Raw genomic sequence first — 15,948 nt, 5'->3', positions numbered from 1 at the left:
TCTCTTTTGTCACATGTTCTGTTTATAATTGTTAGCAGAGTGAACTTACAACAGCTTTTAAAAGCTGTTTATCTTCTGTCTCTATTCTTTGCTGGCTATTCGTCATTCTCTGCTGTCAGTCTACAGCAGGAGTCCCAATCTTAAAACCCCTACAAGCTTTTAAGGTCAGGTCTCTCACTAAGGACATGCCTAACAAATGTATCTTTTTCCCAGTTTTGGAGAGTAATCATGGTACTCCATGCACTACAATTTCATTTACAGTACAGTTTGAAGCATTGCAGCTGCCAAACTACAAAAATATGCATACAGCTGTCAGGTTACAGTCATCAGTAGGAACCTCAATAAATAAAATATCCCTCACAACTGTAAATATCATCACTAAGAATAGTACAACTCTTGCAGATAAATATTAAACACTTGAAAATCACACACATTTTAGTATTCAATCCATAGCTCACATTTCACAAATCTGAAATTCCAAAATGTTTACTTAAATGTTAATAATAGCATGATACTGTGAGCAATTGAGATCATACTTATATCACTTTAACTGTCAGGAGAGCATAAATCATAATCTGTAACTCAGAACTCCAAAGTAATGTAACAAATGTCAAACTCCATGTTTACTGAGGCTGACCATTAAATGTACTTTTAACAGCCAACTGAAAATTCTCCATCATAACATATTATCCTGTCTTTAGCAACAACATTAACTTTCTTGTAATAGAAAGTTATAAAGGAGTGTAAGAAACTTCTCTGTGTGGAAGATTTTCAGTCCATATATCTCTAGTTAATCACTGTATATTAATCAGATCAGACAATAGCAGCAGAAGTAGCAAACTCGAACTTGTCTTAAGTCAAAACAAAACAAAACAAAAAATAACAATAGAAAATATATAATTGTACAGCATTACTAAGTATTCGAAAGTAATCCAAGCAAGGTTTGTTTTGTTTTGCATTATTATTTTTTGTTTTATTTTGACTTAAGACGAGTTTAAGTTTGCTACTTCTACTACCTTTGTCTGATCTGATTAATATACAATGATTAACTAGAGATATATGGACTGAAAATCTTCCACACAGAGATGCTTCTTACACTGTTTTGTTTCTGGACCCAGTACACTTGTTTAGTGGGCTGTTTTGAGACTTTGGGAATACCATGGAGATTACTTGTTTTTAGAAAGTTATAAAGGCTAACACTTGTACCAAATTCTGCTAGTGGCATCAAACATAAAACCTAATCTACAGCACAGACCTGCACTAAAAGTAAACAAGTACAAGTACAAATAAATTCTGCACTGTTTAACTATACAAAGGGCGCAGAATCCAGAAGTTGTACTTTTATTTCAGATTATATTCTGACAGTCTGAAGTCTTGTGCAGATATTCTGGTACGTCATTTTAAATGACAAGGTTTTCTGGCATTTGTACTGATAAATGTATTTGTCATGGAGACACCTAAATAGCAAAATATATTTTTTCACACGATAGTACATAACATAAACAGCACAAAAACAATACTGGAGGCTCTTTGTTCCGCATTTCATTCCTTATTTTCATTCTTTGGACTTAGTTTTTCAAAATCACTGCTTCCAGGCTGCAAGAGCAAGAAACTGTTGTTAATTTCAAAACATTAACTAAATGAACACAGGGATTATTTTCAATGACAAACACATAGCATGATTATAATAAGACAGTTCTGATTTGCATACTGGCAACATGGCATTGTTTGCAAAGGACAGATAAAATTAAACTAAGGTATATTCTGACAGTTGTATAGTTCATTTCAGCATACTGTTTTCAGTGATGATGTTGCACATGTGTTATGTAAAATGCTGATTCAGCTTTCATCATTTGTAATTGTCACCATGCTATTTCTGCCTGGCAACTGCATTTTTTTCATGTTACATACAGATAAGGAGTAACGGAAGCTTACCTCCAAATAGATAGATAGATAGATAGATAGATAGATAGATAGATAGATAGATATCTGACTGTGTGCGCGTGCGAAATTCATTGAGGTGTAACTATGTGAACTTAGGATGGAGAAGGACTATTTTCAGACTAGCTGACAGAAAGCACTGGAAATTAAAGGTTTAAGTAGGTTATGTTTACTGAATGATGCTATGATGGAAAATTTCTTCATGAAACATTATCTGTCTGTAGCTACAGTACTCTCTTGCAGGCAGGATGGTACCATGTGCTTGCCTAACTGAGTAAGCCACATTGTTGCTGTTTTTGAATGAAGAATTTTCCCTGTAGTAATGATATGGCTTACGTATACAAACTTGAAGTGAAACTGCACGATCGGCAGTAGTCTGCAGAAAAAAAGATGAACAGCATAACACCAAATGCTTTTTCCCATAGGAAACCATTACCAGTGTGATTTCTAAGTGTGTGCCAGCAATAATTACATTTTTAGGGAGATTTCTTTCTTCTTCAAGTTGGTGTGAATGTGGAATTGGTATATATAAGTTTAGGGGATGTGGGTACAGGGGCGGCATAAAGCAATAAAGGAGTCTTTCAGCCTTTTAGTTTTCAGGTATTTTTTTTTGTTGTTGTTTTGAAACGTCAGCATTCAGGAAGTCAGTGTTTCATAGTACAAGCAATAATAACTTGCATTAATAATACCATTTCATAGGCTGGTACTAGGTTATCAACCCTAGGGCCTATACAAGCCTAGCCATAACAATTCCCTGGCTATCTCTTTTAAAGAGGTAAGAAACCTTTTAAGAAATGGTGAATTTGAGCTACAACCAGGAACATCCTCATTTTTCATTTTTGTGAATCACAGCTAATGTTATAATGAAGTCAATAAACACATTTTAACATGTCTAAAATCTGATAAAATTCCTCACTCATTTCAAGCTCTCCATTGTTATATCTCTTTCCAAAGTCATTCTCTTCTTCCTCTAAAAGAGTACAGACGTATATCCTAAGTCTGACACCTTACTGACATTTTTTTAAAACACCTTTATGAAATTGTCGCTTAAGGTATAGGCAAACATACATTAACAGAACAAAAAAATAACATTAACATTTTTTTTCATTTACATACGTTATACATCACATACTTTTTCTTTTTTCTTTGTAACTATCATCAGTCTGACATTAAATAAACTGCTGAATTCCTGCCTTTCCTTAAACCTCATTCCTCCTCCTGCTCCTAAACTTTATTCTGCATGTATTGTTCCTCCAAAGTCCATTTACCTATATGTAATTTGATATTCCTCTTTTTCTAAAGATCACTCTTCCAGTTATTTCATTTTTTCTCTTTTATAATATTCAGTACTTCAAATACACTTAATTTAACTTTGATTTCAATTTTCTAGTAATTGTTTTTTTGACAGCCAACAGAGTTAAACTGAATAAGGCCTTACTATGTCTAGGCAATTCAGATCCTGCATGCTAGCTCATAACAATCATTTCCTTACTTACAGCCATTTACTCACCCGATATTTCTGATAGAATAATCTGTAGGAAATTTGTAAAATTTTCCAGGTCATTACATTCCAAAAAGAGACATTCTCAGTTACCTCTTTCTTGCCCTTCACACCTCCAGCATTTGCTATCTACCTAAGAAAAAATATTTGAAGACTACTTGCAGTATAAAAAAGACAGATGCAAACACTTCTAAGCAAAGATCCTAAGCCTTCTGGACTTTGCTGCATACTTGGGAGCAGCACATATGTCATCCAATCTCTTCCCAATCTTTTCTAGGTGATTGATTCTTATAGTTGTCATGCAATATTTTATATGCCCTACTTAATTATCCATTTTTAACAGCATCTTTTGTTCTAGATTCACATAAAAACTCTACTAGAGCAAGTCTTTCATTTCAGATTCCCCTATACCTTTCTCTTTGCTTATTCTCTGATATTAATACTAGGCAGGGAAGGTGGTCTGTAGCCTGCAGTCTAGACTTCTTCTTGGCCTCATCCCATTCTATTACCTTTCCATCTTTAGTTATTTCTCTCAATACCTTGGTTCTATTGCCAATTTTCTACAGTAAATTCCTCCTACCTATTTTCCATATCCCTACTTGCATTCATCTCTATTGGCAAAATCTCCTTTTCTCTATTTTCGTGCTGGTTTAGTTCTTTTAATACTTTCTGCTACTTTATGGAAATAATATTATGTAACAGTGTTATTATCCATAACAATTGGAGTATAAATAATAATCCATGGCCAAATGCTAGACCATATAAACAAATACCATCAGAAGCCCAATATAGATTTTGCTCTGGCTGCAGCACCCTTACAGCCACATATTTTGTCATCAATATAGTCAAATATGGAAAAGAGCTTGCTAAAAGATGATGCATTCATTGATCTAACAAAGGCTCTCCCCATTGATTATTCTTTCCTGTACATACTAAAATGGCTAAGGTTTGGTAATGGACCCCTTTTTATTTAAGTAACTACCTATTATGCACAACTTTTAATTTCAAGTCAAGCAATGACCTCTGCAGTGGCATAGCTGGGGGGGGGGGGGGGTGACAGGGACGGTCCACCCTGGCTGGCACTTGTTATTCAAACTGTATGGAACTGCTTTGCTTTACTTATAGAAAGTTGTATTCACAGTGTATGGAACTGCTTTCCTTTACTTATAGTAAGTGTTATTCACTGCTTTGATTTACTTACTTGTGTGTGTGTCTTCTTTTAAGTGTGTGTGTGTGTGTGTGTGTGTGTGTGTGTGTGTGTGTGTGAGTGAAATGCCCCAGTTAGGTATACCTGGTGGTTACACAGGCTCAAACACTGCACCTTAGGTACAAGAAACAAGGAACTGAATTCTCTACCCATACCACCACTTGTGTTTCAAGGAGTTGAGTGTACAGCTCTCAACTGTGCAGATTTTCACAGAATGTATGGAATTTTTGGCTCATACTTTTAGTCTGTTCCTCTTAAAATTTGTGGTTTTCTGGAAAATCAGTGAGGACTGAATTCACTAAATAATGACAGCCATTTGAGTTTCAGTCTTCCTATCTTTCAGGAAACGCATGGTAACACAGACCACTTTGTTCTAGCAATTTTCTAAGATTATATAAGCAATGTTTAAAATGAGTCTCTGGTTTTGGGCCTTTTGTCCCCCCCCCCCCCCATAAATGTTGGCTTTTCCAGATTTCTTGTGCTGCAAAGTTGAGAGATATAGTTGAGTGTCAAATGCATTTTACAACGAGCTGAAAGTTTCAGGGGAAGAGAACTTTAGGGCTGCTAATGCCAAGTCTGTTTACAACGTGCAACTGTTGTTTAGCAAATGATATCATTATTCTGCTAAAGCATTTAAAAGCATTGCTAGTAGCACAACAGATAGTGTACTTACTTTTGATGCAGAAGGCGGTGTGTTCTTCTCCCACAGTATGTAGATGGATTGCTGATAATATACTGTGTTGTACTTTAAAGGGGGTGGATGCTGCAGTCCTGAGAATGTCCTCCTTTGGAGGAGATACCTAGTAACTATAAACCTGTTATCAGTTTGCTATCCATTCCCTATTGCAATATTACCAGCTTATCATTTTTAATGTAACATAGGCAATTTATTCCTCAAGGGCAACAGGCACTTTATTTGTAGATGAAAAATGAAATATAAAGTTGTTTGCTAGCAGCAGCCTCTTCATTATTTACAGATCTCTTTAATGTGGAATTATTTAGATGACTTTTACTTCATTAGAGATTGTGCATATTGACTAATATTGGTGGATTGTAATGACAGAACTATGAGTAGACTTTTATGATAGAAATGTTCTGAATTGGGCAGGTTTGCATTATTGTTTTATACATTTTGTTTCATTGCTTACTGGAAAAATGTTCAAAACAATAAATTTAAAACACGATCTAACAAGTGCGCTGTATTATACAAGGAATACAATTTAATACAATCAGAAAGGTGAATCAAATAACACATGTATGTTTGCATTGTTCTAAATATGTGTACAAGGGGGCCTATGATTTGAAAACAATCCAAAGGTAAACTTCATCCGCCACTGGTCAGATGCATTTTCTTTAAATGTGGGTTTGGATGCTGTTTCAATGAATGTCAGTTTCAAGGGTAGAGAAGTTTTAATGCTAAGTTTGTTTTCATTGTGTGACTGCACTGGTCTGTTTAGCAGATATCTATCATTGTTTGTGCTATAAAATTTAAAATAAAAGTTTTAAATTAAATCTAAACAATCACTGTAGAAATAAAGCATAAAACAATATGTACATTACAGTGTTTATGGTAAATGTGGAGAAATAGCCGAGTAATGGGACACTGGAATGGCTGGGGGAGATGTGTATGGTGGCCCCATTTGACCGCAATTTTGTGAGGGGGTGGGGCAGCAAATTCAAAGACAGCCCTGGGAGGCACATACTCTAGCTATGCCACTGGACCTCTGATAAATAGGCAGGGATGCGTGTGCAGGTGGCATAGAGGGATAAAGCACTAACTATGCTGCAGACAATCTGAATTCAGTTAGCTTGTGCACTTGATGATGTGGGCAAGAAATGATGGAAATGTGAATACTTGAGGAGGGCCACATGCTCAGGCAAACCTTCACTGTTGACTGCTAGTAGAGGCTGAGGACCTGCAGAGAATATTGTCCATGAGCTGGGTTGGGCTTTCTCTTTAGCATGGACAATACACCATTTGCCCACTACAACCATTCCTTGTAGAGCACAAGCATGCACAGGGAAGGGGTTAGGACAAAAACAGAAAAATACCCACTCAGTAGCAGAAATACACTGCCCCAGATTACATTATTTCCTCATCAGGCTCAACATAGTCACAGTCAGTCCAACAGACGATATGTCTGATTCAGTAGACATGGTGGATGAGCAGAGGTACAGGGTGCAGCTGATGGCTAGCAGTGAGGGAGACAATAGGATGACAGTAATAAGCAGGGGTACCCCAAAGTATGGTCTTAGGCTCTGTTGTATTTTCTTTACTGTTTTATCCTCACTCCCCCTAATACTGTATGCGGACAAGGTGTTGCTACTCAGATCTAGACCCAGTTGTGCATCCATCCAAAGCCAATAACATGCAGACTTCAGCTCAGCCTGGTAATGGCTTGAAACTAACAAAATCAGAATTATCAAATCCAAAATAGCATACAGGTCCATGAGGATCTTAATAAGGATAAAAATAATAATCCTGATGATTACAAACTTGACAAGTATTTAGAGAAAAATGTTACTAGCAAATTTAATGACTAACAGATATCTTTGTTGAATAAGCCTATTAACCTAGTAGAAGTTAAAGATGCTTTAGAAAAAGAAAAAAAAAAATGGTAAAGCTCCAGGGTCAGGTGGTTTAAGTATGGAATTATATAGTCTGCTTCTGTTAAATATTTTAGAATTACTGACTGACATTTTCAGGATAAGTCAGAATAACAAAATAATATCTCCCTCATGGAAATTTTAAGTAATCTCACCTACACTTAAACAAGAAAAGAATAATAAGTTAGTTTCCTCATATAGACCTACTTCATTATTAAATGTAGACTATAAAAATTTACTTCCTTCTTTGATACAAGATTAAGAGATATAGCAGATAAATTAATTGATAATGATCAAAAAGGATTTATAGTCAACAGAGCAACATATGATAATATGAAAACAGTAGTAACTATCTTAGATTTAGCAAAAGGAATGAGAAAGAAATTGGCTGTAATTAGCTCACATACCAAGAGAGCTTTTGATTCTAGAGAGCTTTTGATTCTGTAGATTGGAATTAGCTGTTTAAAACTTTAGAAGTGTTTGCATTTCCAGAACAATTTATTGGAATATTTAACAACCTGTATAAAGACTCCAAAGCATATGTTAAAATTGGATCTTACATTTCTCAAGGATTCACTTTAAACAAAGGTACAAAGCAAGTGTGTCTTTTGTCTCCCCTATGGTTGCATTAGTTAGAAAACTCTTAGCTAATAGTATAAGAAGCAATGGAAAAAATGATGGATTCTCAAGTAACAAGGATTGTCAATCTAAAATACAGCTTTTTGCAAATTATATTTTGCTAACTATAGGAGATTTAAAGTAGTCAATAAAAGAAATAGATGAGGACATTGAAAAGTTTCAAGAAGTACCTCTGTTGAAATTTAATTATAACAAAACTGAAACTTTAGTGTTAAATCAATTACTAGATAGTAAGTTTAAAGTTAAATATAAAAATAACTAAAATATGTAGGAATAAAATATATCAAAATGTGAATAAGATTATTAATAACAATTATGAAAAAATACAGAAAGAAGTGTTAGTTCTTATTAAAGAATGGAATGATTTTTTTTTATTTTTCAGGATACTTACTAAAATGATAATATTACCCAAGATTACATAAATATTCTTTTCAAACCCATAAATACATGACAAAAAAACTTTTAAAGAAAATGGAAAAAATGTTCCCTGGGATTCAATAAACTCCATGCAGGAATACTGCTTTCCTGCACGGAGTGGTTCATGTCTGTGTAGCCACAGCAGTGCGCCTTGCATATTCATGAATGCATGCTGCTGTTTAACCTGCAAGAACACGAATTGTGAACGAGTGAAGAGGGCGTGTTCATCAAGTGCATGGACATTGAACATACTCCCTGCACTCAGAAAGGGCCGTACGGCACTTTCTAACACAATCTGGCATAATATTAGAGAATTACTTATTACTTAATATTAATATTAGAGAATTACTTACTGAAATAAATGATCATTTCAGTGTCCGTGTACAATGAAATACATACGGCAAAAAGAAAGCAATGCAGGTGGTGTGTAACAGGTTCTGTGACACACCCCTTGCATTGTAAATGTACCGTACAACACCTCCACAACCTGCTAAAGCAGGAAATGTGTACAAAGCCACAAATAATGGGGGATAAAGCCATGAAAAGGAACAAGTCCTACAAATTGCCTTCACAAATGCAGAAAGTTGATAGAAAACAGGTCATGCATTAGCATGAATCTCTGAAGGAAAGAAGCCTGAAAGACAAATGTATGCCATGATTTCATGACTGAAGCCCTCAGTGACGTGTCGGAACACCACAATACTCAATACATAACATAATAATATAATAATGATATTATATATTTTTTTTTATGTAAGCTAAGGAATGTTTAAGCATAGCTAAGCGGGTGTAACATGCTTATGGCCTTCTGTTTACCATAGCTTAAACATCTCATAGTAGAGAAAAACAAATATACAGCTCACATTCCCAATCCAAGATAGTGTAGCGGTTAGAGTCCTGGCTTTACATGCAGACATTCATGGTTTGAGTACCAAGACAGGCAAGTTAGTTTTATATGGGAAAGCAGTGTTAAAATTATTTTTTTAAACTTAAATGATGTAGTAACTTGTTTTTGTCAACCAGGGTAGTGTAGCTGGCGTAAAATGGAAGTGTGAGTGCATATAGGTTCATAGGTTCATACTAGGCTATCTGCCCTAGGGCATTTATAAGCCTAGCCAGAGTGTGTTTGGCTTTCACCACCCATTTTAAATGAATTTTGCTATGCCCTTTTTCGAGGTTAGTATACTGTGCCTCTGTCTAACAGTGACACAGAAGTGATACCCGGGGTAAACCTATGATCTCCCATCCACTCATCAAGATTCCTCTTGAAGAGAGTCAATGAGGGACTCTGCCTAACCTGGACTGGGATTTTATTCCAGAGTGAAGGGAGCCTCTAGGTTATGAATCTGTCCCTCCAGCATGTCCTATTTATCTCAGTGCTGAGGTTCAAGTCCCTCGAGCGCGTAGCTCGATGGGATTTGGATTTTCTAAGGTGCAGCATGTCCATTAATTCTGGGTTGGACATGGCTTTATACGTCAGGCACAGATCGCCTCTGAGCAGGCAGTATGCCACTGAATAGAGCTGGAGTTTCTTTAACCGGGCAGCATATGGCATCTGTTTGAGCCCTTTGATCCTCTTGGTGAGGTACTTTTGGGGTCTTTCCAGTTTCCACACAGCCAAAATGAAGCCAGCAACCAAAATGGATCCGATAACAAATCTTTAATGTTAAATAAACATCAAAAAAGCTCAGACCGGTTTCGGCTGGCAAAAAAGCACAGCCTTCTTCAGTGACAAAAAACACAGAATCAATTAATGCAACTTAAATAGTGTTTAAGCATATCCCATTGGTTCAGTTAAAAATGCTCATTTAATCCAGTTGCTGCACAGGTGTCTGGTAAGGTACATCCCAAAAGGGGCATTGTACTCAATTATGGGCCTGATGAGGGATGAGTAAAGAGGCACGATGACCTCCCCTGATCTAGATGTGAATCCCTTCATGATTAGGTGGGCTATATAAAATGTTTTTCTAACCACTTTGGCCACGTGGTTTTCAAATGAGAGATTGCTATCAACTTGGGTCCCCAGGTCCCTAATTACTTCTTCCATTCTTAATGGATTACCACCTATGTGGTAATTTGTGAGCACTTTGTTTTTGCCAAAGGGGATGACTATACACATTTTGGCGTTTAGCTTGAGGCCATGGCTCTGGCACCAGTTGTCTGTTTCTATGAGGCCCTTTTGTAGGATGCTTGTGTTGGCTGGAGAGTCAATTATGGCGCCTTGTTTGCAGCCATCTTCGAACTTGGTCAGCCACAGTCCTTCTGTGTTGGCCTGTACCTCCGAGAAATATATACCGAACAAGAGAGGTCCCAGGACTGAGCCTTGTGGGACTCCACTTGTAACTGGTTTGGAGTCTGACATGGCTCCAGCAATTCTAACCATGTGGGTTCTGTCCTTGAGCCAGTTTGCAACCCATCTAGTGACATAGGGGTTTATATTTAAGCTGGTGAGCTTATCTATAATGCCCGAGTGGGGTATTGTATCGAAGGCTTTTACAAGGTCCAGGTAGGCTGTGTGGACCACCTTCCCCTTGTCAATGGCCTTGGTGACTGTTTCAAAGAAATCGACCACGTTTAAGAGGCAGGATCTGCCCTTAACAAAGCCGAACTGGGTAGGATCCAGTGTCTGTAGGTCCCCAATATCTTTACTTATGAGGTCCATGATGATCCTTTCCATAGCTTTGCAGACCAAGCTAGTCAGGCTTATGGGGCGATAGTTTCCAGGATCCATTGAGGCACCACCTTTGTGGAGAGGGACCACTGTTGCTGTACGCCACTCTTTGGGTACATATCCTGTAGTAAGGCTGAGATTGAACAGTAGTTTTATGTTTGGGTTTAGCTCTTCTTGGAATTCATGTAGGAAGCAGCCTGGGACACCATCTGGTCCCATTGATGCTGTATTTTTTTGCTTTGGAGAGGGCGGTTCTTACCTGAGCATCTGAGATGTCAGGGGGGGCAGCACTCTGCTGGGATAGATATTTGCCCCTTTCGTGGGGGGGGGAGTTTGCGCTGAACCTGTCAGCTAGGATGTTGGCAATGTCTGTGGGTTGTGTATTTTTTGTCATTTTGGACTAATTCTGAGCATATCTGGGAATTCCCACCCAGGTTCCTAACATAACTAAAGAAAGCCTTGTGATTATCCTTAGTGTCCTGTGCAATTTTTCTCTCAAAGCTGGCCTTAGACGATTTTATGAGTGCCCGTAGTTTTTTGCTAATACTGATCAGAGATGCCTTCCCTTTTTGGGATTTTGCTCTATCATATAGTAGCTTCCTCCTTCTATTGTATAGAAATATCGAAGAAACACCAACCAGTAAATACAAAAACGGTACCAGGACCCTTCTTCACTTCAAAAACAAATTTAATAGTAGACTTAAAGTGCGGTCAATAACGTTACACTTTTCGTCAGTTGTAAGTAACCGACTTCTTCAGAAGCTAGAAAACACACACAGAACCATAAGTTTAAAATCAAAACACTTGAATACTTAAATACTGTCACATGCGTTTCAAATCTTGATCTGTTTGTAATTAGGTTAATCCACCTAGTGGTGGTTGTCATGGTAACCTAACAAGCAGTAGCCTGCAAAGGCAAACACAATACAGTAACAATACAGTAACAATAATAACAGTTATTATTGTTACTGTATTGTGTTTGCCTTTGCAGGCTACTGACGAAAAGTGTAACGTTATTGACCGCACTTTAAGTCTATCATTAAATCTGTTTTTGAAGTGAAGAAGGGTCCTGGCACCGTTTCTGTATTTACTCCTTCTATTGTATAGTTTGTTTATGGCTAGGGTTCACCAGACAGGACGCCTGCCTTTGGAGGATTGGGTCTTGGTTTTATTTGGGATTGTATGATCTATGCATTCCTGAAGGTGTTCATAGAATGCGTTTATAAAGGATTCTGCAGTCTGGGCCATATTTTCCACAGGCCCGGGGGCTTTGAAGGATTCCACCTCGGTTTTGAGGAGTGTGAAATTTGCTTTAGAGAAGTTTTTCACTGTGGTTTTCTGGGCAAGGGGTGGGGTCGGGATGTGAATATCCAGTGAGATTAGTTTATGGTCTGATCTTACCAGTGAGGGATACACTTCTGGTCTGGAGCATAGAGCCCCCATGTTGGTGATGATCAGGTCCAGTATGTTTTCCCCTCTTGTGGGAGTGGTAACAAGTTGTTCCATAGCATTTGAGTTTATAAATTCTAGGAACCTTTGGGCTAGGGTGTTGGAACTAGAGTAATGCTCCCAGTCTATGTTTGGGTAGTTGAAGTCACCCAATATAATGGTGTTTGGAGAGACCTTCATATTTTCCAGTGTTCTCAGGAAGGCCGAGTGGGGTTCCTGGGTTTGGGAGGGTGGTCTGTAGCAGGCTATAAACCGGAAGGCAGTTTTACCCACTGTTAGTTGCACATGGATAGTCTCTGATGCTTCGTGCTGTGCCACCAACCTTGAGGTGTGGGTATCTTTGATGAATATTGATACTCCCCCTCCTTTTGTGCTTCGGTCCAAGTTTTGGGGCCGAAAAGCATGGTATGAGGTATAACCTGGTAGTGCTGGGGTGCTCTTGGGAGCTTTGAACCAGGTTTATGTTACTGCACAGATATCGATGTTCTCCATGCTAAGAAGAGTTTTGAGTGCATGCATCTTGAGGTTTAGATTTCTGGTGTTGAGTAGCATTACTCTTAGTTTCTTTTCCCTTGTGATACCTATGGAGGTGGGTTTGTCTTTTGAGCCTTGCCTAAAAAAGGCACTATGGGGGTGGCAAGAGCCTTTGCCAATATCTGAAAGCCCAGGGGTGACAGGTGCAAGCCGTCCCTAGTGAAGCATCGTTGCTTGTCGAGCATGTCATCCCAGGCTTACAGGCATTGGATCCCCTTTGGGTGACACCAATACTTAAGCCAATTGTTGAACTTGATCATCTTGCCTTCATATTGTGGCATCATTCTTGGTGAGGGTGAGATGCTACTCAAGGTCAGGGTCATACCGGCCTGGGCTACATGCTCAGAGAGCTCCTCTATGTCTCTTTTCATGTAGTCCAGGGAGGTACGTCTCAGGTCATTCACACCAGCATGGACAATGACTGAGTCATATTTGTACTTGCCTTGGAGTGACCTGAGTGCTTGTGTTATGTGGCGGATCCTAGCGCCCAACAGGCAGCTCACCGTGACCTTCTCCTTGTTCAGCCTGGTGAGCGGGACGTCAGTGTGCCTGACGATAGAGTCACCTATTACAAGTGTATCAGGTGTGTTGTTTTGCCTTCAGGGCTGTGACTGTTTGGCACACTGGCTTTGTGAGCTATGTGTTGCACGTGTTTTGTTTTGGGGTAGCGGTTGCTTGGGTGTCTGCTCTGGAGGTCTCTGCTGCTTAGGCAGATTTTTATTTAGAGTCTCCGAGTATGTTTTTGTGTGTTTATGTGTTTGGTTTGCTGTTGTGGTAGGTCTATGTGAGACTGGAATTATAGTGAGTGTGGTTTCCTTCTCCTCCTGACTTGTTACGCCAGTACTGAGTTGAGAGAGCTTAGCCTCCAGTTTGCCTATATGGTTGGATCTCTCACATGTGTTGGAATTTGTTGGGAGGAGGAGAGGGTTGTCTGTGTACATGAAGCAGTTGTAACATTGCCTCAAGATTCCCAGATTCACCAGCTGGACCGGAGAGGAGATTGACAACTGACCTTTGGACATGCTAGAATAGTATTGGGAATTCCTTTATAATTGAAAAAAAGGGCCAATGGGGAACAAGGTACTCAAGGGGAGTTTGTATGGGTGTAGTGCTTTTAATTCTTTAGTGCAGACTTATATAATTGCTTTAGTGAGCAAGTGCCAGGCTTTAGAGTAGGAATAGGGTGTTTATTATGAGAACTAGATCAGTTCTAAGGGAAAAAGTGTTAACTTTTGCTTTACAGATTGAAGTAATCCAAAGGAGTAATGCACAGTACAACAACTATCTGTCATGCATGCATCACAGGATTAGAAGTTCAGACCGTCTAACCAAGAGACTATTAGGCAGAAACCAGTGAAACAAGAAACAGGAGTTCCCCAGTAGCTCAGTGTGATGAGAAATAGCTTAGTTGTTAATTTTGCACACCTTGACATGGTTCAAATCCATGGAGTGGTACTAAGATGCGTGCATATATACACACAAGGAATCAGGAATAAATGTAAAAATAGGCAGTTACCAGATATTCTCCCCACAGGTTTTACAGGTAAGTAAATGTTGCCAGTAGCTGTATGAAGGGTATACTAACAAACTGTGTGCAACTGTTCAATTGTCCCACCACATGCCTTTAAATTACAAGGGTAGGTGCATACAATATGCACTATTCTCACTCAAACCTCTCAACTGTACAGATATTCACTGAATGTCCAGATATTTGTCTCAGATTTTTGGTCCATTTTACATAAAGTAGTGGTGTCATGGCAAATCAGTGGCAAACCATCATAGACTGAAGTTAGAAAATAATGATAGACATACAAGTGTCAGACGTCATATCCATCAGAAAATCCATGCAAATGCAAAACCTGTTATTTTATCATCTTTCTAAGTTTGTAAGAGCAATATCTAAAAATTGCCCATATTTATGGGCCTTTGTCCCATTCTTATGTATGGCTTTGTACAGATGTCATGCTCTAAGAGGTTGAGAAGTATGTTCCCGATACATGTCTCTCAAGTGTCATGCTGTCACAGCTAGTGTTCACTGCTGCAAATAATCCTGGACACAGATAGGAAACTAGTTGATGTATGCCAATAGCACACTCACATAACAGCAGTTCAGGGTACCCCTCCTGTGCCAGATATGTAACCCTGACATGTATGAGTCTCCTCTAGTCATGTATCCAGAGTTGTCACAGTTTGCCTCATACCATTCCAGGCTGACATGTTAATAGGTATGTTTGTACTACAGAAGCTACGGGCATAGGTAGATGTAAAGTGAAGGAAGACCCATAAAGTATTGAGCAGTACTGTTGTGGAAAATGGAAGTATAAACAGTTGTTAATGGACTTTTTGTCTCTCCACCCACCCCTCAGCTGCATCAATAATTATTACTCATACACTACGGGCATGTTGTGCTCCAACCCTAATGTTGGGACTTGTGTTATATTATTGGTAATATGTTTGCTTGCTTGCATGTTAACATACCTTGTTCAAATACCATTGTTGGTGGCCTGTGGTCATCAATGTTGCTGGCATGCTGTTACAATGCATAATGTTGTTCCATTTATGCATGTGTTCTGTTTGCTATGCAACTGTTTCAAATCTGTTTTATGGGGTAAACTGGAACACCCATGCATGATGTTATAACTAAACTTGAAATGTGTTGTTCATTAATAACCAGCATATTTTGTAAAATCTCAACATCATAGCATGTTTGGAAAGGCAGATCCCAGCGGCTCCCCCTGTCCCACCTCATCTGGCCATGGCACCAGGTCCCAGCACGTTTGGTACCCAACCCGGATCTCCCTTGTCTGCTGGTCTAGCACCAGCTTCGGGTGGAACTGCCACAGGGAATGGGGACCGTCCAACCCCTGGAAGCGGGCGCGGACAGGAGGCTGTCACCCACAGTCAGGTCCGGTGTTTGGTGCGCAGCACCCTTCGATCTGAGTTTGGAGAGCAGCTGTGCCAGATTGAGGGCCACCTGGTGCA

General features: G+C 38.9%; 1 protein-coding gene across 1 annotated transcript in view; it reads right to left on the bottom strand.

Annotated features, from left to right (window-relative positions):
- Positions 1–1,084: 1,084 nt before the first annotated feature.
- The window catches only part of LOC122798682, a 1,155,618-nt gene continuing 1,140,754 nt past the window's right edge, over positions 1,085–15,948 (bottom strand). The window contains exon 7 of the mRNA XM_044067774.1: positions 1,085–1,596. Within this exon, the coding sequence (XP_043923709.1) occupies positions 1,543–1,596 (54 nt within the window). The 3' untranslated portion in view covers positions 1,085–1,542. The remainder of the gene's footprint in view (positions 1,597–15,948) is intronic.

The sequence above is a fragment of the Protopterus annectens genome, chromosome 3.part1 (genome assembly GCF_019279795.1).
Source record: "Protopterus annectens isolate FY-2018-M chromosome 3.part1, PAN1.0, whole genome shotgun sequence".
NCBI classification, from domain to species: Eukaryota; Metazoa; Chordata; order Ceratodontiformes; family Protopteridae; genus Protopterus; species Protopterus annectens.
This window is presented reverse-complemented; position numbering and strand designations above follow the sequence as displayed.